Source organism: Salmo salar, chromosome ssa14 (assembly GCF_905237065.1).
Source record: "Salmo salar chromosome ssa14, Ssal_v3.1, whole genome shotgun sequence".
Classification (NCBI taxonomy): domain Eukaryota; kingdom Metazoa; phylum Chordata; class Actinopteri; order Salmoniformes; family Salmonidae; genus Salmo; species Salmo salar.
This window is the reverse complement of record NC_059455.1, coordinates 73,862,765-73,885,686: the sequence shown is the minus strand read 5'-3', so window position 1 is coordinate 73,885,686 and position 22,922 is coordinate 73,862,765. Positions and strand designations below refer to the sequence as shown.

General features: G+C 42.2%; 1 protein-coding gene across 1 annotated transcript; it reads left to right on the top strand.

Annotated features, from left to right (window-relative positions):
* The first annotated feature begins 1,949 nt into the window (after window positions 1–1,949).
* LOC106570276 (serine/threonine-protein kinase pdik1l) lies at window positions 1,950–21,870 on the top strand. The gene is made up of 3 exons (XM_014142414.2): window positions 1,950–2,572; window positions 3,537–3,832; window positions 17,631–21,870. Exons 2-3 carry the CDS (start codon window positions 3,548–3,550, stop codon window positions 18,369–18,371), a joined length of 1,026 nt encoding a protein of 341 aa, XP_013997889.1. The 5' UTR covers window positions 1,950–2,572; window positions 3,537–3,547; the 3' UTR covers window positions 18,372–21,870.
* Window positions 21,871–22,922: the final 1,052 nt, after the last annotated feature.

Here is a 22,922-nt window from a genome sequence, read left to right as displayed (position 1 = left end):
TGAACTCAAAGCAGGAGGGGTATATTACTCTGTATGTAGGTGACAAGAGCGCCTCTTGAACAAATCGCCTTATCTATACTTACCAGGACAGGCAAACGCCCTAACTTCAAGCAACCTCAATAAACCTCTGATATCTCTGTTGTGTTTCTGAAGGCGTGTGACACTAGGTCTACTTAAATCCTAAAGTGTCAAATATAATCATATTCAGTGTAGGCTGTGGGATAAATACCAGGACTTACTGTCAGAAATGCATTTGTTTAATTTTGTTACAAATCTACCTCTGATCTTATGATACATTGTATTATGGACAAAAATGTGTGCTTGTGTAAGTTATGCTTTTGCATATGTTTCTGTCATATGAGTTGAAAGTATGGTTAAAAATATTCACAATCATTCCCCACAAAATTAATAGCCAATACCCATTTTCCTCATACCATATATCCTTTCTCGTCACTATCTCAATTAGGTCTATATGTCAGTATTCAATGTATAGGGGTTATAAATGAAGCACAAAACAAACAATAGGCCTGATATTGTGTGTTACTTGATTTCTCTGCTTTGCTGTTTATTAGACCAAATAATGTAGCTATGTTGACTATTATCACCAACCACAGAATGTGGTATAGTAGGCCTATAGCTCACTTTGACAAATCATGTACCAAGCTTTATTGCCAACTGAGTTGCGAACAACGCATAGTAGTGTTGACATGTGCATCATTGACTCATCTGTTAATAAACACATGTCAATATGATACACCGCTGGTGGGTCTGTCTCTTTTTAGGCTACAGTTCCTGACAAACTGAACATGTGACAAACTGAACATGATACATCCAGGCTCTATCACATCCGGCTGTGATTGGGAGTCCCATAGGGCGGCGCACAATTGGTCCAGCATCGTCCAGGTTTGGCCAGGGTAGGCCGTCATTGTAAATAAGAATTTGTTCTTAACTGACTTGCCTAGTTAAATAAAGGTTACATTTAAAATGTTAAAAATTAAATGTGATGCAATGCTGGGCCTATATTTGATTAATGGGTTGGTAGTCTAGTGCCTAGAGACTTTAAAGTTGTTTTACAAAGTACCAAAGAAACGTTTCAGGAGACAATGTTTCTTTCTAATAGCAAGTTTATTAATACTTTGTTGCAACATTGTGCACATCTTCTTTTCACCCACATTATGGTGCCAAAGACATTACAGTATGGAGATAGGCTAAAACGGCTTCTCCAATAGAAATCCCTGATCACACTTGTAGTAGGCGATGTCATGGCGACGTTGGCTAGCTAAGCGCATGCGTAGAAACAAGTCATCGCGGCTAACGGTCGTCTTGCGCCGAACTGCGCATGTTCAAGCCCTCAAATCATGGGCACTCCTTCGATATAAAGTTATTTTTGAACAAATTAAAACGTATCAGTTTGCCACTTTCACTAGGTTGGAGTAAGAACAAGTTCAACTACTTAATACATTGGCTCGAATCTACGTTGTGTCTTTAGATTTCGAGAAAATTAACAACAAAGGAAGAATTTTCCCTTCTCTCATTGACTACTCAAACCCCAAACACAGGTCTGGTCTGTTTGCTCTGTTTAACTAGCGTTACCGGAAGTCTCGCCATGTTGCACCTCTAGGTTCAGAACTCTGTGATGGTGCTGTCCATGGTGCTGTCCCTTTAAGAGCATGCTCCAAACAGATATTGTGACAGGGGAGTTACATTTTCTGCAAACCGTGTTGATCAAGATAAAATACATCATATCGTTCTTTGTTGATACTGCCTACTAGCTAAAATAATGGTTGAGCTAAATGTATCTTTCAGAGCTTCATTTCATTCAAGATCATTAACATATAGTCGGTGTTATGTAAAATATAATGGTACAACCTACATGGTGTCATTGGAGCAAACTAAATATGGCATTCAGGGGGGTTGACGGAAAACCAATACAATTTTACAAACAATAATTGCATTAACTTAAGATGGTTATACAAAAATGAGACAAACTTTTAAATTTCATCGTTTTCCAAGACAACCTATTTCTTTGATGTCAGTGCGATGTCGTTACAATCCTCTCAGAAACGACTCACCCCGGTCAATCTCGGCGAAAGAACGTTGCTCAGTGCGTGTACCGAATTTAAAAATGTATTGAAAATAAATGTTATTTCTCCACCGAAGAAGAAATGTTATTCCTCGTTTTACTGGTGTAATGAAAGCGAGAGGCACCGTGACTGTATAATTTGGGAGGGAGTTGTCAGGGCAAGAATCCATTGGCATGAATTTAAAACTATACAATGAACGGGGGCACAATTGTTATTTTTTTTTCTTTCAGCTAGAGAGGGTTGCTTAAAAGGGGGGCAGTATTTCCCAGTTTCGCTTCTGCAGAGCACACAGTCTGTGTTGTTTTAGTAGCGAGGCAAGCGAGCGGGCGCGCGCTGTTGATGGGGTACTTGAGCTGCAGATTTGCTCAGCACGCTCACGGAACTTGTCTATCTGCGCGACAACGTGTTTGGCTGAGTGGTGGCTAATGGCTGCCATAGAAAGTGAGAAAGACAACAACAAATGAATCCTTGAGAGAAGACGAAAACAGGTAAATGTGTAGCTTGCTAGATATATAGCTAGCTGCTCTTTATTTCCTTTCCTCGTCTTCATAAGAAGCCAGTTCTTTTGTCTGCCCGTGCGACATGGTGCTTGGTGATGTGCGCAGGTGTGTGGGACTAGTTAGTTAGCCGAATGTGCTAATTTTGTCTCGGCGCATAGAGGACAATAAACGTGTCCACGATTTGAACAAGCTAGCTAGGTCGTTTACTTAAGCTACTAAGCAAACTAATTTGTCTACACCCCCCTCCCCCTGTGGTGACAGCTACATAGATAACGTTTACATGTATATAGCTATGATTCTAGCTAATAAGCTATTGTATTTTTAGCCACCATTTTCTTCCCTTGGCTTCCTAGTTAGCTAACGTTAGTTACTGTTAGCTACCTAAAACACAGTTTCGCTTCCGTGTTAGCTAACTAAGAGCTTAGCTAATTAAACATATTACTATTTGATTATATTTTGATTTATTCTTACATATTTGGGCAGTCCGCTGACGAACGTACATTTAACCCTTTTCTAAATGTGTCAGCTGCCAGCCATGCGTTAGTGTGCACGTACAGGTCAGAGAGTGAGGGGCACAGTTGATTTGTTTACATTTAGCAAGCTTTGGCCTCTAAGGGTTTCACATTTGCTCTCTTGTGGGTAGTTAACTGTCCTAATTTGACTTGCTAAAATGCGAACACTAACGTTTTTGTTGTCATACATTTGACATTGTCACTTAGCTAGGTAGTTTGTTTTCCTCAAAATACTAGCATAGGCCTATAGCTATGGGTTTTGACGTGCTAAGGAGGAGGGGTCTGTCAAGTCAACTCACGTATGACAGATTAACCCACCTGGTTGGGAGATTATTCAGTAGCTAAGGGGCATAAGTGTTACATTCTGTGCTGCTGACCTCGCCTAACTCTCAACAATAATCGTTGGTAACCCATTAACCCCACCACCTCTCTCTGCACAGTGAGGAAGAGGATGGTGAGCAGCCAGCCGAAGTATGAGCTGATCCAGGAGGTGGGGCGTGGCAGCTACGGTGTGGTGTACGAGGCGGTGGTGAAACGCACTGGAGCCCGGATGGCCGTGAAGAAGATCCGCTGCCACAGCCCAGAGAATGTAGAGTTGGCCCTCAGGGAATTCTGGGCCCTGAGTAGTATCCAGAGCCAGCACCCCAATGTCATCCACCTGGAGGAGTGTGTCCTGCAGAGGGATGACCTGGCTCAGAGGATGAGCCACGGGTCCAGCTCCCCACTATACCTAGAGGTAAAAACTTTTTATATAGATGGATAAATCAAATCACATTTTTTGTTTACATACACATTTAGCAGATGTTATTGCGGGTGAAGCAATGTTTGTTCCTAGCTCCAACAGTGCAGTGGTATACAACAATACACACATCTAAAAGAATGGAATTAAGAAATATTTAGATGACATACAGTATATACATATGAAATGAGTAAAACCATATTTAAACGTTATTAGTGACCACTGATTCCATGTCAATGTACATAGGGCAGCAGCCTCCAAGGTGCAGGGTTAAGTAATTGGGTGGCAGCTGACTAGTGATGGCTATTTAACAGTCTGATGTAGCTGTTCTGACCTCGCCTTCTGGATGATAGCGGGGTCCGTGGTCAGGTGGTTGATGTCCTTGATGATCTTTTTGGACTTCCTGTGACATCGGGTGCTGTAGGTGTCCTGGAGGACAGGCAGTGTGATGCGTTGGGCAGACCGCACCACCCTCTGGAGAGCCCAGCGGTTTTGGGCGGTGCAGTTGCCTTACCAGGCGGTGATATAGCCCGACAGGATGCTCTCAATTGTGCATTTGTAAAAGTTTGTGGCGGTGTTAGGGGGCAAGCCAAAAGAGGCGATATTGTGCCTTGTTAGCCACACTGTCTGTGGGTGGACCATTTCAAATTGTCAGTGATGTCTATGCCAATGAACTTGAAGCTTTCCACCTTCTCCACTGCTGTCCTGTCGATGTGGATGGGGGGGTGCTCCCTCTGCTATCTCCTGAAGTCCACGATCAGTTCCTTCATTTTGTTGACGTTGAGGGAGAGGTTATTTTCCTTGCACCATTCCGCCAGGGCCCTCACGTCTCTGTAGGCTGTCTCATCATTGTTGCTAATCAGGCCTACCACTGTTGTCGTCTGCAAACTTGATGGAGTTGGAGGCGTGTGTGGCCACGCAATGATGGGTGAACAGGGAGTACGGGAGGGGGCTGAACACGCACCCATGTGGGCCCCCTATGTTGAGGATCAGCATAGTGGAGGTGCTGTCCAGGACCTAGTTTTACAGGGCAGGGTTCAGTCCCAGGGCCTCCAGCTTGATGAAGAGCTTGGAGGGTAGTATAGTGTTGAATGCTGAGCTATAGTCAATGAACAGCATTCTTACATAGTTATTGCTCTTGTCCAGATTGGATAGGGCAGTGCGATGGCGACTGCATCGTCTGTGGATCTATTGGGGCGGTATGCAAATTGTGGTGGGTCTAGGGTGTCAGGTAAGGTGGTGATATGATCCTTAACTTGCCTCTCAAAGCATTTCATGATGACAGAAGTGATAGTCATTTAGTTCAGTTACTTTTGTTCCTGTACCCAAGAAAGCAATGGTGGACATCTCGAAGCAATTGGGGACAGCAGACTGGGCTAGGGAGAGATTAAGTACATCCTTAAACACTCCAGCCAGCTGGTCTGTGCATGCTCAAAGGATGCCCGCCTGGCCTGGGTTTTACTCACGAGAGCCCACAGTCCTTGAGAGCGGGCTGTGTCGGTGGCACTGTTATCCTCAAAGCGGGCGATGGTGTTTAGCTTGTCCGAGAGCAAGACATCGGTGTCTGTGACGTGGCTGGTTTTCCCTTTGTTGTCCGTGATTGTCTGTAGACCCTGCCACATACATCTCATGTCTGAGCCGTTGAATTGCAACTCCACTTTGTCTCTGTACTGACGTTTTGGCTGTTTGATTGCCATACGAAACGAATAACTACACTGTATTCAACTATATTCCTAGTCACCTTACCGTGGTGGTTTGCGGTTTCAGTTTTGAAACCGAATGCTACCATCTATCCACAGTTTTTGGTTTGAGTAGGATTTAATAATGCAGAAGGAACAACATCCCCTATACACTTCCTGATGAACTCAGTCACCGTGTCTGTGTATACAGTGCATTCGGAATGTATTCAGACCCCTTCACTTTTTCCACAATGTTACGTTACAGCCTTATTCTAAAATAGATTGATGAGGACCAAAAACTATTTAATCTATACACAATACCCCATAATGACAAGGCAAAAACAGGGTTTGAAATATTCACATAATTATTAAAGAGAACTGAAATATCACAAGTATTCAGTTACTTTACAGAGTACTTTGTTGAAGCACCTTTGGCAGCGATTACAGCCTCGAGTCTTCTTGGGTGTGACGCTACAAGCTTGGCACACCTGTATTTGGGGAGTTTCTCCCATTCTTCTCTGCAGATCCTCTCAAGCTCTGTCAGGTTGGATGGGCAGTGTCGCTGCACAGCTATTTTCAGGTCTCTCCAGAGATGTTCGATCAGGTTCAAGTCCGGGCTCTGGCTCGGCCACTCGAGGACATTGAGACTTGTCCCGAAGTCACTCCTGCGTTGTCTTGGCTGTATGCTTAGGGTCGTTGTGCTGTTGGAAGTTGATTCTTTGCCCCAGTCTGAGGTCCTGAATGCTCTGGAGCAAGTTCATCAAGGATCTCTCTGTACTTTGCTCCATTCATCTGTCCCTCGATCCTGACTGATCTCGCAGTCCCTGCCGCTGAAAAGCATCCTCACAGCATGATACTGCCACCACCATGCTTCACCATAGGGATGGTATTGCCCAGGTGATGAGCTGTGCCTGGTTTCCTCCAGATGTGACGCTAGGCTTTCAGGCTAAAGAGTTCAATCTTGGTTTCTTCAGATGAGAGAATCTTGTATCTCATGGTCAGAGACCTTTTAGGTAGCTTTCGGCAAAATCCAGCTGGGCTGTCATGTGCCTTTCTTTTTTTTTTTTTTTTACTGAGGAGTGGCTTCCGTCTGGCCACCCTACCATAAAGGCCTGATTGGTGGATTGCTGCATAGATGGGACAACCATCTCCACAGAGGTACTCTGGAGCTCTGTCAGTGACCATCGTGTTCTTGGTCATCTCCTTGACCAAGGCCCTTCTCCCCCGATTTCTCAGTTCGGTCAGGTGGCCAGCTCTAGGAAAAGTCTTGGTGGTTCCAAACTTTTTCCATTTGCTTATGATGAAGTCCACTGTACCTGAGGCCTTCAATGCTGCATAAATGTTTTGGTCCCCTTCCCCAGATTTGTGCCTAAACACAATCCTGTCTCGGCGCACTACGGGCAAGTCTTTTGAATTTACCACAGGTGGACACCAAGTTTAAGAAACATAAAGGATGATCAATGGAAACAGGATGCACCTGAACTCATTTTCAAGTCTCATAGCAAAGGGTCTGAATACTTAAAGTACCAGTCCAAAGTTTGGACACCTACTCATTTAAAGGGTTTTTCTTAGTTTAAATAAATTATTTTCTACATTGTAGAATAATAGTGAAGACAAACTATGAAATAACACAAGGAATTATGTAGTAACCAAAAAAGTGCTAAACAAATCAAATTGTTTTATATTTGTGATTTCTTCAAAGTAGCCAGCTTTTGCCTTGATGACAGCTTTGCACACTCTTGGCGTTCTCTCAACCAGCTTCATGATGAATGCTTTTCCAACACTCTTGGACTTCCCAGATATGCTGAGCACTTGTTGGCTGCTTTTCCTTCACTCTGCAGTCAGACTCATCCCAAACCATCTCAATTGGGTTGAGGTCGGGTGATTGTGGAGGCCAGGTCATCTGATGCAGCACTCCATCACTCAGCTTCTTGGTCAAATTTCCCTTACACAGCCTGAAGGTGTGTTGGGTCATCGTCCTGTTGAAAAACAAATGATACTCCAACTAAGCCCAAACCAGATGGGATGGTGTATTGCTGCAGAATACTGTGGTGCCTTGAACTCTAAATAAATCATGACCGTGTCACCATCATACTCCCACACCATCATACCTCTTCCATGCTTCACGGTGGGAACCACACATGCAGAGATCATCCGTTCACCCATTCTGCGTCTCACAAAGATACGCCGGTTGGAACCAAAAATCTCAAATTTGGACTCCGCAGACAAAAGGACAGATTTCCATCTGTCTATTGCTTGTGTTTCTTGGCCCAATCAAGTCTACTTTCTGGTGTCCTTTTTAGTAGTGGTTTCTTTGCAGCAATTCGATCATGAAGGCCTGATTCACGCAGTGTCCACTGAACAATTGATGTTGAGATGTCTGTTACTTGAACTCAGTGAAGCATTTGTTTGGGCTGCAAATGCTGTGGCTGGTAACTGATGAACTTATCCTCTGCAGCAGCGGTAACTCTGGGTCTTCCTTTCCTGTGTGGTACTCATGAGCCAGTTATGTTATAGCGCTTGATGGTTTTTGGGACTGCACTTGAAGAAACATTAAAAGTTCTTGATGTTCCTTATTGACTGACCTTCATGTCTTAAAGTAGTGATAGACTGTTTCCCTTTGCGTATTTGAGCTGTTCTTGCCATAATATGGAGTTGGTCTTTTACCAAATAGTCCTTCTGTATACCAACCCTACCTTGTCACAACACAACTGATTGGCTCAAACACATTAACTTCTTGGGGCTATGTGGGACGCTAGCGTGCCACCCGTGGTGCACCCTATCAACAGCAGGTGCATTTCAAGAGCGGCAAATTTGAAACCAAATAAATGTCAAAATTCAAATTTTTCAAACATACAACTATCTTACACCCTTTGAAAGATAAACATCTCCTTAATCTAACCACGTTGTCCGATTTCAAAAAGGTTTTACGGCGAAAGCATAAAGTTAGATTATGTTAGGAGAGTACATTGACAATAGCTGTGTGTAATGTTTTGTCAATTCAAAGACAGGCGTCAGCAAAACCATAAACAGCTAAAATGATGCACTAACCTTTTACAGTCTCCATCAGATGACACTCCTAGGACATTATGTTAGACAATGCATGCATTTTTAGTTCTATCAAGTTCATATTTATATCCAAAAACAGCGTTTTACTATGGCATTGATGTTGAGGAAATCGTTTCCCTCCAATAACCGGCAGTCAAGTCAGCACCACAAATTAAATAATTAAAATTAGAAGACATTGGTAAAATATTATATTGTCATTTAAAGAATTATAGATTTACATCTCTTGAACGCAATCAACTTGCCAGATTTAAAAATAACCTTACTGGGAAATCACACTTTGCAATAATCTGAGCACTGCGCCCAGAAAAATACGCTTTGCTATACAGACAAACGGCCATGTTGGAGAGATCTAAAATCGAAAATACTATGTAAATAATCCATTACCTTTGATTCTCTTCATCAGATGTCACTTCCAGGAATCCCAGGTCCATAACGAATGTAGTTTTGTTCAAAAAAGCTCATTTATATCCAAAAAGCTCCGTGTTGTTAGCACATGATCTAAGCCAGCCGGACTTCTCGTCATGAACGAGGGGAAAAAATATATTTACGTTCGTTCAAACATGTCAAACGTTGTATAGCATAAATCATTAGGGCCTTTTTTAACCAGAACATGAATAATATTCAAGGTGGACGAATGCATACTCTTTTATAACGTATTGGAACGAGGGTACCCAACATGAACTCGCGCGCCAGGTGTCTAATGGGACATCATCGTTCCATGGCTCTTGTTCGGTCAGATCTCCCTCCAGAAGACTCAAAACACTTTGTAAAGGCTGGTGACATCTAGTGGAAGCAATAGGAAGTGCCAAAATATTCCTCAGCCCCTGTGTTTTTCAATGGGATAGGTTTAAAGGTAATACAACACATCAGGTATCCACTTCCTGTCAGAAAATGTCTCAGGGTTTTGCCTGCCAAATGAGTTCTGTTATACACAGACACCATTCAAACAGTTTTAGAAAATTTAGGGTGTTTTCTATCCATATGTAATAAGTATATGCATATTCTAGTTACTGGGTAGGAGTGGTAACCAGATTAAATCGGGTATATTTTTTTTATCCAGCCGTGTCAATACTGCCCCCTAGCCCTAACAGGTTAAGGAAATAAATTCCACAAATTAACTTTTAACAAGGCACACCTGTTAATTGAAATGAATTCCACGTGACTACCTCATGAAACTGGTTGAGAGAATGCCAAGAGTGTGCAAAGCTGTTCTCAAGGCAAAGTGTGGCTACTTTGAAGTGTCTCAAATATATTTTAATCTGTTAACACTTTTTTGGGGGGGGGTTCCACAAAATTCCCTACATGGTGTTTCATAGTTTTAGATGTCTTCACTATTGTTCTACAATGTAAAAATAAAGAAACCTTTGACTGGTACCGTATGTAAATTTGACATTTTCTATTTGTAATAAATTAGCACTAATTTCTAAACCTGTTTTTGTTTTGTCATTATGCGGTATTGGGGGGGAATAGTAATTTAACTTCTATGGGCTAGGTGGGACACTAGCGTCCACCTGCGGGACACAGCCAGTGAAATATCAGGGTGGCAAATTCAAAAACAACAATGTCATAATTCAACTTTCTCAAACATACGACTATTTTACACCATTTTAAAGATGCACGTCTCCTTGATGTAACCACATTGTCTGATTTCAAAAAGGCTTTACAGCGAAAGCAACACATTAGATTATGTTAAGAGTACATTGACAAAAATAATCACACAGCCATTTTCCAAGCAAGGACGTGTCAATAAAACCCAAAACATAGCGAAATGAAGCACTAACCTTTGACGATCTTTATCAGATGACACTCCTAGGACATTGTTACACAATGCATGTATGTTTTGTTCGGTAAAGTTTGGATATAAATATGAAAACAGCATTTTACATTGGCGCGTGAAGTTCAGAAAATATTTTGCCTCCAATACTTCCGGTGAATCAGCACAACAATTTACAAAAATACTCATCATAAACGTTGATAAAATATTAAACTGTTATTCAAAGAATTATAGATGAACATCTCCTTTATGCAACCGCTGTGACAGATTTAAAAAAAGCTTCACGGGGAAAGCACACTTTGCAATCTGAGTACTGCGCTCAGAAAAATACACCAGGCAATACATATACCTGCCATTTTGGCGTCATCTAAAATCTTAAATAGCATTAGAAATATTCACTTACCTTTGATCTTCATCAGAAGGCACTTCCAGGTATCCCAGGTCCACAATAAATGTTTTGTTCGATAAAGTCCATAATTTATGTCCAAATAACTCCTTGTTTGCGCGTTCAGTAAGCTACTCCAAATGTAGGAAGCGTGCCGAAAATTTCACGACAAAAAGTTATATTTACGTTCGTTGAAACATGTCAAACGTTGTAAAACATCAATCTTTAGGGCCTTTTTAAAGTAAAACTTTAATATTCCAATGTCTTGAAAAACTTTATGAACACAGCTACCACCTCACGTGAATGCGTGTAATTGTGGCCTGTCATTCTCTCGGTCATCAGACTCCACGAGGTCTTGTTCGCTCTCTGTTGACTGCAAAAGCCTGAAACATGTTCTAAAGACTGTTGACATCCAGTGGGAGCCTTAGGAAGTGCAAATTGAACCCTAAGTCACTGTATACTGAATAGGCCCAGTCTTGAAAAACTACAATCCACTTCCTGGTTGGATTTTTTTCTCAGGTTTTTGCCTGCCATATGAGTTCTGTTATACTCACAGACACCATTCAAACAGTTTTAGAAACTTCAGTGTTTTCTATCCAAATCTACTAATACTATGCATATTCTAGTTTCTGAGCCAGAGTAGTAACCTGTTTAAATTGGGTACGTTTTTCATCCGGCCGTGAAAATACTGCCCCCTAGCCCAGATGGGTTAATCCATTTTTTAGAATAAGGCTGTAATGTAACAATGTGGAAAAAGTGAAGGGGTCAGAATACTTTCTGAATGCACTGTACATCAATGTTAATCTCATAGGCAACCTGGAACATATCCCAGTCTGCTTGATCAAAACATTCTTGAAGCATGGATTCCAATTGGTCAGACCAGCGTTGAATAGACCTTAGCACAGGTACTTTCTGTTTTGAGTTTCTGCCTATGGGAAGGGAGGATCAGAATGAAGTAGTGATCTAATTTGCCGACGTGGGGGGGCCTTGTAGCCATCCCGGAAAGGAGAGTTTCAATTGTCGGGTTTTTGAAGCGTGAGTCCTACAGGCAATGTGATAACTTGGGTTATGTTTTCCTCAAATTTGCTTTGTTAAAATACCCAGCTACAATAAATGCTGCCAGTGAAGTTCCTTGAGGGCTGTCGTGGTATCGGCTTGAGGTGGAATATACACGGCTGTGACTATAACCAAAGAGAATTCTCTTGGGAGATAATACGGTCGGTATTCTAGGTCGGGTGAAGAAAAGGACTTTAGTTCTTGTAATCCCTTGCACAAATGGCCTACAGCTGTGTTGACTGTCCCGCACTCACTGGCACAGGAAACTGAGGGCCCAGAATGTTTGATACGATATTGCAAGTTTCCTAGCATGAGCTTTGGGCCAGACACAGTTGATGGCAACAAACTTGAAACATTGTATGAACTAAGAATTGCCTGTCTGCAATGTGATTTATAGGCTGCAATGTTTTTATTTGTTGGCTTTATGTAGGCTATTTTTACATAATTGGCAATGGCTATCAAAGTTACTTTTAGATTTGTATAATTTTCATTTAGATTAGCCACATGACATTGACTTTGAGAAATGTTACTGGCACACAGTTCGGTAGAAATGCTAAGATAAATTGGCACTCCAAATAGAAAATCTTGACGGCCCCTGGTGTAGCCTATTACTGGCAACTTCACAAATGCTGCTGTTACACTCCTGAAGGCCAGCAGCAGCGGGAGGAGGAAGGTTGGGAACAGATTTGCTTCTTCTGTTTAGGCCATCTTGATATCTGGCTACCTCCTTGAGTCATTTGTCTTAATTATTTAATCAACCTTAAATCATCAGACAAGCTCAGTACACATAGTTGATTTGATTTAAACACAGGGTTGTCTACAGTGAGGGTGATAAAGTATTTGATCCCCTGCTGATTTTGTACGTTTGCCCACTGACAAAGAAATGATCAGTCTATAATTTTAATGGTAGGTTTATTTGAACAGTGAGAGACAGAATAACAACAAAAAAATCCGGAAAAACGCATGTCAAGAATGTTGTAATGATTTGCATTTTAATGAGGGAAAAGTATTTGACCCCTCTGCAAAACATGACTTAGTACTTGGTGGCAAAACCCTTGTTGGCAATCACAGAGGTCAGACGTGTCTTGTAGTTGGCCACCAGGTTTGCACACATCTTTGCAGATCTTCTCCAAGTCATTAAGGTTTCGAGGCTGACGTTTGGCAACTCAAACCTTCAGCTCCCTCCACAGATTTTCTATGGGATTAAGGTCTGGAGACTGGCTAGGCCACTCCAGGACTTTAATGTGCTTCTTCTTGAGCCACTCCTTTGTTGCCTTGGCTGTGTATTTTGGGTCATTGTCATGCTGGAATACCCATCCACGACCCATTTTTAATGCCCTGGCTGAGGGAAGGAGGTTCTCACCCAAGATTTGACGGTACATGGCCCCGTCCATCGTCCCTTTGATACGGTGAAGTTGTCCTGTCCCCTTAGCAGAAAAACACCCCCAAAGCATAATGTTTCCACCTCCATGTTTGACGGTGGGGATGGTGTTCTTGGGGTTATAGGCAGCATTCCTCCTCCTCCAAACACGGCGAGTTGAGTTGATGCCAAGAGCTCCGTTTTGGTCTCATCTGACCACAACACTTTCACCCCGTTGTCCTCTGAATCATTCAGATGTTCATTGGCAAACTTCAGAACATATACATGCCTGTCTTTCTTGAGCAGGGGGACCTTGCGGGCGCTGCAGGATTTCAGTCCTTCACGGCGTAGTGTATTACCAATTGTTTTCTTGGTGACTATGGTCCCAGCTGCCTTGAGATCATTGACAAGATCCTCCCCTGTAGTTCTGGGCTGATTCCTCACCGTTCTCATGATCATTGCAACTCCACGAGGTGAGATCTTGCATGGAGCCTCAGGCTGAGGGAGATTGACAGTTATTTTGTGTTTCTTCCATTTGCGAATAATCACACCAACTGTTGTCACCTTCTGACCAAGCTGCTTGGCGATGGTCTTGTAGCCCATTCCAGCCTTGTGTAGGTCTACAGTCTTTGGTCTTTGGTCTTGGCCATGGTGGAGAGTTTGGAATCTGATTGCTTCTGTGGACAGATGTCTTTTATACAGGTAACAAGCTGCGGTTAGGAGCACTCCCTTTAAGAGTGTGCGCCTAATCTCAGCTCGTTACATGTATAAAAGACACCTGGCAGCCAGAAATCTTTCTGATTGAGAGTGGGTCAAATACTTATTTCCATCCATTAAAATGCAAATCAGAGTTTATACTCCGACTTGGACTCTAGTTAGTTCAGAAGTCTGTGACCTCTGTTATTTCTATCTGTTGTGTGTTGGGTTATGCCAGGATGTTTAGCTCGTCTGTCCTTGTGTCCCCGCGTCTGTCAGGTGATGCCATCACCACTGGTTTTAAGGGTGCATCTCATGTCCTCATTGAGCACTGGTTTAGAGACTACTCCCCAGTCAACCCTGTTCCTTCCCCCTGGCTAACTGAGGGTTTAAAGGGACTGGAAACAACTGATTATAGCCTCAGTGGCACATGGGCCATTGTCACACACTTACACACATTGTCCGACCGCTCTACAAGCTTGTTAAACACTCCAGCGTGTTGGGCTTGGCCGCTTTCCCAGAATCCTTTGTTCAGTCTTTCTTTTCTGTAATGTTCTGCTGCTGCTTAGAGGGAAAACTCACAATAATAGGAAAGGATTATTGTGTGTGTATTGGGAAAACAAAGATAATGGACCACTGAGGCCAGGGACCGTATTATCTGTCTGTGCCAATGCTGGTGGATTATTTGCATCTATTAGGTTACGGATGCCTCGGCTCGCTGTGACAATTTGTGACCCATTTTTTTTGTTGTTGTATGGACTGGGTTTCCCTAGGTGGTGGGACTGTCAATATGGTGTTTGTACCATAAAGATTGCCAGGCATTAGCTTGTAATTCAAAACCCAAGTAGTTGTCCTACTGGTGTGTGCATGTCAAAAACCTGAAGCACATTTTCTATGGGAGAGGATAGGTTTGGATCTGGTCAGCTGTCAAAAGTAGATGTGTGCGTGCTTGTGGTGAACCCAGCTCCTTCAGCAGAAACCCGCAACGAGTTATGATAAAATAAAATAAAAACACGAGACAGAAAAACAGCCAACACGCCACACGTAAACACCCCTCTATTTGACAGCTCACAAAGGATGGCAATCACGCTGTGAATTCAAAGCCAAAGACAAGCAAATTTAGCTTGTTTGTTGAAAATTGTCGTTATAATTATGATAACTAGGGCTTTCCTCGACAAAAATAAATACAAAAATTGTTGGTTGACTGAGTCGTTCTGTTCTTTCAACCAATCGATTTGGTCAATGTTTTAACTTATTTTTCCATATACATTGCATTCGGAAAGTTTTCAGACCCCTTGACTTTTTCCACGTTATGTTACAGCATTATTCTAAAATGTATTAAATCGTTTTTTTCCCCCCTCAATCTACACACAATACTCCATAATGACAAAGGAAAAAACTATTCAGACCCTTTACTCAGTACTTTGTTGAAGCACCTTTGGCTGCGATTACAGCCTTGTCGTCTTGGGTATAACGCTACAACCTTGGCACACCTGTATTTGGGGAGTTTGTCCCATTCTTCTCTGCAGATCCTCTCAAACTCTGTCAGGTTGGATGGGGAGCATTGCTGCACAGCTATTTTCAGGTGTCTTGGAAGAGTCTTGGTGGTTCCAAACTTCTGTGTTCTTGGGGATCGTCAATGCTGCAGAAATGTTTTGGTACCCTTCCCCAGGTCTAAGCCTCGACACAATCATGTCTCGGAGCTCTAGGGACGATTCCTTTGACCTCATGGCTTGGTTTTTGCTCTGACATGCACTGTCAACTGTGGGATCTTTTGATATAGACCGGTGTGTGTGCCTTTGCAAATCATGTCCAAACAATTGAATTTACTACAGGTGGACTCTCAAGTTGTAGAAACATCAAGGATGACAAATGGTAACAAGATGCACCTGAGCTCAATTTAGAGTCTAATAGCAAAGGGTCTGAATACCTAATGTAATTAAGTTTTTATTTATTTTCATTTTTTTATGTGTATGTAATACATTTGCAAAAATGTCTAAACCTGTTTTAGCTTTGTCATTATGGGTTATTGTGTAGATTATTTTTGTTTTCACCTCAATCAATTTTAGAATATGAATCAATTTTAGAATAAGGCTGTAATGTAACAATGGGGGGAAATTAGGGTGGCCTGAATAATACTGCAAAAATGTCTAAACCTGTTTTTTGCTTTGTCGTTATAGTCTGTTAGTAGATTGGGGGACCATTTTTGAATACATTTTAGAATAAGGCTGTAACATAACAGTGGAAAAGTGAAGGGGTCTGAATTAGAGGTCGACCGATTATAATTTTTCAATATGGATATTTAGAGGAGCAAAAAAGCCGATACCAATTAATCTTATTTAAAAAAAATTTTTATTAATCTTTTACTTTTTTTTGTATTTTTAATAATGACAATTACAACAATACTGAATGAACAATTAACACTTATTTTAACTTAAAATAATGCATAAAGAAAATCAATTTAGTCTCAAATAAATAATGAAACATGTTCAATTTGGTTTAAATAAGGCAAAAACAGTGTTGGAGAAGAAAGTAAAAGTGCAACATGTGCCATGTAAAAAAGCTAACGTTTAAGTTCCTTGCTCAGAACATGAGAACATATGAAAGCTGGTGGTTCAATATTCCCAGTTCAGAAGTTTTAGGTTGTTGTTATTATAGGAATTATGACGCGTTGACTATTTCTCTCCTATACCATTTGTATTTCATATACCTTTTGACTATTGGATGTTCTTATAGGCACTAAAGTATTGCCAGCCTAATCTTGGGAGTTGATAGGCATGAAGTTATAAACAGCGCTGTGCATCAAGCATTGCTAAGAGCTGCTGGCAAATGCAGTGAAGTGCTGTTTGAATGAATGCTTACGAGCCTGCTGCTGCCTACTACGACTGCTCTATCAAATCATCGACTTAATTATAATAAACACAGAAATACGAGCCTTTGTTCATTTAATATGGTCAAATCCGGAAACTATCATTTTGAAAACCAAACGTTTATTCTTTCAGTGAAATACGGAACCTTTCTGTATTTTATCGAACGGGTGGCAACCCTAAGTCTAAATATTCCTGTTTCTTTGCACAACCTTCAATGTTATGTCATAATTATGGCAAATTTGTTCACAGTTCGCAACGAGCCAGGCGGCCCAAACTGTTGCATATACCCTGACTCTGCTTGCACTGAACGCAAGAGAAGTGACAGTTTCCCTGCTAACATAACATCAAATAAATTAAACTATATATGCAGGTTTAAAAAATATTCTTCTGTGTATTGATTTTAAGAAAGGCATTGATGTTTATGGTTAGGTACATTTTGTGCAACGAAATCATCACCCGTTTGGCGATGTTGAAGTACGCTGTCAGTCGACGATAAATTTAACAGGCACCGCATTGATTATATGCAACGCAGGACAAATCTAGTTAACTACACATGGTTGATGATATTACTAGGTTAACTAGTGATTATGTGAAGCTTGATGTTTTTATAAGATAAGTTTAATGCTATCTAACAACTTACCCTGGCCCCTTGCAGTCACAAGGTCCTTTTGACGCTGCACTCGCGTGGCAGGCTCACTCGCGTAACAGGTGGTCAGCCTGCCACGCAGTTTCCTCGTGGATTGCATTGTAATCGGCCATAATTTGCTTCCAAAAAGGCCGATTTACCGACTTGTTATAAACTTGAAATCGGCCATGCCGATTAATCGGTCGACCCCTAGTCTGAATAATTGCACTGTATGTGATGTACTATTAAGACTAATGTTCTTTCTGTTTCTTTATTACCAGCTGGTGGAGACATCTCTGAAGGGAGAGATAACCTTTGACCCATGCTGTGCCTACTACCTGTGGTTTGTCATGGACTTCTGTGACGGAGGAGACATGAATGCTTATCTGTTGTCCCGTAAACCCAGCCGCAAGACCAACACCAGCTTCATGCTGCAGTTAGGAAGCGCCCTGGCCTTCCTCCACCGAAACCAGATCATCCACCGGGACCTGAAGCCTGACAACATCCTCATCTCCCAGGGAAGGACCTTGGCGGGAACCCCCGAGCCTACCCTGAAGGTTGCCGACTTTGGCCTATCCAAGGTCTGCTCCACGTCGGGCCTTAACCCTGAGGAACCAGCATCTGTCAACAAGTGTTTCCTTTCCATGGCGTGTGGTACAGACTTCTACATGGCTCCAGAGGTGTGGGAGGGCCACTACACGGCTAAAGCAGACATCTTTGCCCTGGGCATCATCATCTGGGCCATGGTGGAGCGCATCACGTTCGTGGATGTGGAGACCCAGAAAGAGCTCCTGGGAAGCTACGTGCAGCAGGGGGAGGAGATCGTGCCCCTCGGGGAGGCGCTCCTGGAGAACCCCAAGATGGAGCTGCTGATCCCGGCCAGGATGAAGAGCATGAACGCCGGCATGAAACAGCTTATCAGGGAGATGCTGTCGTTCAACCCTCAGGAGAGGCCTGACGCCTTTGAACTGGAGCTCCGACTGGTCCGGATCGCCTGCAGAGAGCTCGACTGGGACACGTGATAATGAGGGTGGATAGGAGGGGAGAGGACCATGGGACTTGTAGTCACAATGTCAAGCACATGTATCTAGGCCTAATTCACCACTGTTAGGTCTTGTGGCGGAGGCCACACTATTTTCTTCTCTCTTTTTTAGTTTTTTGTTCAAGGGAACAATTCAAAGTTTGCAAAGATTTTGGCTTTGCAGTTGGATATTGGATCGGAAGTACTGGTAAACCTAGCTCAACAGGTTGACAGCCAGTCTGTAAAAATGGTTGTTTTGAATGTTAACATGGCAAGGCTGTCCATAAGCACATTTGGCTGTCTGTCTTGCAGAAGAAGAGTTGCTAGCTACCCCACTGCTACTGGTTTAGGCTAACCTGTTAGAAGTTGACTCTGTAGTTTGCCTACAAATGCCACCCCAGACTCTGTGGTAATATTCATACTAAAGTTATGATACAGGGAGACTGCATCCTGTTATAATATGGATGCAATTAGACACAAAGTTCCACACCTCAGTGATCGTAAACTGTGCACGGCTGGTTTTACCAGAATTCTGTGACCACACCCTGCTCTTCCCTTTCAACAGACATGCACACTTCCCACTGCTCAGGTAAAAACAAAGATATACTGTTTGTTGGGATTTGTAGACAAACGGCTCTTTTTGAAGCGAGAGCAACATGACATCAGAGGCCTGTGTGTTCTGAGCTGGCCCTGAGCCAACTATGGGAATTAGGCTAGTGGGAACTGACAGTCTTGGTGCAGACCTAACCTAGCAATTCCCAGCCCAGTGCAGACCTAACCTAGCAATTCCCAGCCCAGTGCAGACCTAACCTAGCAATTCCCAGCCCAGTGCAGACCTAACCTAGCAATTCCCAGCCCAGTGCAGACCTAACCTAGCAATTCCCAGCCCAGTGCAGACCTAACCTAGCAATTCCCAGCCCAGTGCAGACCTAACCTAGCAATTCCCAGCCCAGTGGAGACCTAACCTAGCAATTCCCAGCCAGCCAGTGTCATGATTGGCCCGGAATGAAAATAATTTGAGGAATGGAGTGTTTGGAATGTAATTTAAATTAATTCATAACTTAAAGGCCAGAGACAACAAGCTGCTTATTCTAAATGCATAAAGGAATGTGTTCCTGCCCCAAACAACATCAATATATTTGGCTGAAGAGTCAGTGTTCTGCTTGTATTAATATAATATAGAGCTTGAATTCTCACAATTGAAGATCAGTTTAGTTCTGAATTAAACCTGTGTGAACGGTATGGTTAGGGGTTCTACTTCAGTGGCAATCAGTTGATGACAAATGCACTTTTATTTTGTTTTCCTTTATCTTAACTTACCCTGCTATCTATCACCTTGAGAAGGCTGGATATGGTGTGACGACACCAAACAGTGTTTACTAGGGGCCATGGAGGATGTATTGTCAAACAGCAAACAAAAAGTCTACTTATGCATGCAATGCCTCGCTCCTTCAGAGAGGAAGAGAGAGCGAGGGGAGACACCAGCACAGCACACCTCCCTGAGCCCAGAGGCGCAATAGTTTGACACACAATACCATTTGTTTAACCTTCTCTCATATATAATAAAATAATTGGGGGCAACTACTGACTGTAGTTGCCCTCTTTTTTAATCTCTCACACACACCTCAGTTTACCCTGGCTCATACCGGTAATCCCTTTCTCCATGCTTCCTTCCGACAGACCCATACTAAGCCTATTTAGGCTTTTGGTATAGTTAACAGACGTACAGGAAGGCTCATCTCGGGACTCCGGCCTATCGCCTTGCAAGTCCAAACTTTCTGCACTTCTAACAGTTGTGGGAACATATCAATATCATCAAATGTTCATCTGAAAATGTAGTTTGAGTGTCATTCTAAAACAGTGGCAGAAGTTGTAAAATGTGTTTCGTAAGACCTGGCTGTCGCCTGCATTACTGCCTTTTTAAAATGTCTTCCATTGCCAAAATACTCTCGTCTTTCATGATGTTAACATACTTTATGCTTTATTTGAATATCAAAACACACTAGCACATATAGCACTATATTGTTTGATTTTGTGTCGGCCAGGCACATTTTTGTTCAGAATTTTGGCTTTGAGGTTCTTATCTCAGCTATTTTACGCCCATAATGTTAGCACGGATTGTCCTTTTAGATCCATATTTTATTAAAGGGGCAATCAGTAGTTGCTACATCCATTTTTGGACTTATCATTCATTTATAAGTAGCCATTGATTCATGAAGAATATAAATTGATGCCTCATGAGTTTAAACTGTTGTACCCCATTAGAACCCAAAATATACACTGTGTACAAAACATTAGGAACACTTTCCTAATATTGAGTTGCACCGTCTTTTGCCCTCACAACAGCCTCAGTTCATTGTGGCATGGACTCTATAAGGTGTCAAGCATTCCACAGGGATGCTGGCCCATTTTGACTCATGCTTCCACAGTTGTCAAGTAGGCTGGATGTCTTTTGGCTTGTGGACCATTTTTGATACATGGGAAACTGTTGAGCGGCGAAAAACCCAGCAGCATTGCAGTTCTTGACATTCTCCAACTGGTGCACCTACTACCGTGCCCCGTTCAAAGGCACTTAAATCTTTTGTCTTGCCCGTTCACTCTCTGAATGTCACACAATCCATATCTCAATTGTCTCGTGGCTTAAAAATTCTTTAATCTGTCTCCTCCCCTTCAGCTACACTGATTTTGAAGTGGATTTAACATGTGACATCAATAAGGGATCATAGCTTTCACCTGGTCAGTCTGTAATGGAAAGCGCAGGTGCTCCTAATGTTTTGTGCACTCTGACTATATACTGTATATGAGTTACTACAGAGGTTAAAGGAGGAGGCTCATGGAAGTGACTGGATTACTACGCTCTGTTTTCAAGGGCCTTGACAGCGAGTTGTATATTTGCTGTGATGGGTTTCTTCTGTCATTGATACAGAAGTGTGTTTATAATTACAGTTGGATACTGTATTGATGTGGTGGTAATTATGTCTTCATTGGCTGAAAGTTGGTTTGTGTAACAAGATTGGGTACACACAACTGGGGTCAACAACTCAAAAACGTCTGCTGCTTCTGATGAGCTTGATATGGGGAAAGAGCGAAGAGCTTGTTGCCTGAAATATAATCCTACCAGACTCCTCAGATGTGTCACCTTTGGTGAAACTGCGTCCCAAATGGCACCCTATTGCCTAAGTGCACTACTTTTGACCAAAGGCCCTGGTCTAACAGTACTATATATATGGAAAAGGGTGGATTTGGGACACACAATCATAAGTGCCCTATTTAGAACAGGACCCATTACAAAGAGAAACCTCATCAGTTGAAAAGAAACATCAAGCACCAGTGTACATTACAACCGGGGGGTTGGGGGGGGGGGCTCAAACTTTTCTATGAACAGTATTTCCTTTGTATTTCATTGTAAGATATTTTTGAAGAGATGAAATGAGATGTATCAATACATGCTGTAATAAGTCATTCATTGTTGAATTATAAATAAAACCAACAAAAATAAACTTGTATTTGGCAAAGTCCTCTTGCATGTAACAAAGTCCTGTTAGATTACATAGTGAATATTTTAGTGATCAACTCACCTGCAAGTTTTCCATTAATTTAGCTGCTAATTGAGTGGTAGATACCCTTTGTTGATTGGAAAGGTTATATAGTTGATTCTCTTCAGCCTCTGGTTAATTGGATAATTGACTGCTAAATTTCAGCTCACTAGCAAAACGTTATCTGTCAACAGAGTAACTAACATGTACTTTCAATCTCATGGGGTAGTTCTCGTTATCAAATCTTACTAAAATCCCTCTTCCAACAACATATGGGGTCAGGGTGAGTTAAGGGACCTGCACTGCAACTCAAAGGTATCACACAAATTCATTTAACTAGTGTTTTTTTTAAAAGTTTTAGTCACTCATTTGTTCCTGCTTACTTTCAGTAGATGTGTTGTGCAGTTCAATGTGTTTTCCCAAAGGATACAACAGAGGCTCTGATATGGGAAGTGAATACAGGTACAACCAGTCCCCAGGTGGATTCGCCACCTCCCAGTCAGGAGAAAACCAAGGTGTTTATTTTAACCCTGATGCCATCACATAACCAAAACTGCTTACTGCACAATGACACAATGTTGTCATGGAATGCATTGAGATAGGAATGCTATCTTTAGAAAGTAGATGAGCTTTAGTGTACCAAATTGTGATGCTTTTCCATTGACTTGCTGTGACAGAGGTCAGCCCTCCAGATGATGTCTTGTCCCAGCTGCTGTCTGCCACAGTTGCCAGGGAAGTCTTCAGCGTTGGAGACATCGAGGTCAACCAGGTGAGGGTCCCTGTTCATAGAGAAAGCTAGAGCCCTTCCTCAGTAGGTCTTATATAATGTTTATCCACCTTTTTCACCATGAAATACTTGGTCACACACAAGCTGTTGTGGCAGTGTTGCATTGATTGCACACCGGTCTATTTGATTTCTTAATGAAATTAACCAATATCCTGTACTCTGTGGACGACATGACTGGACCACTGTTGGACGTTAAGCTATGGGTGTACACTGCGGTAAGTGGATAGTT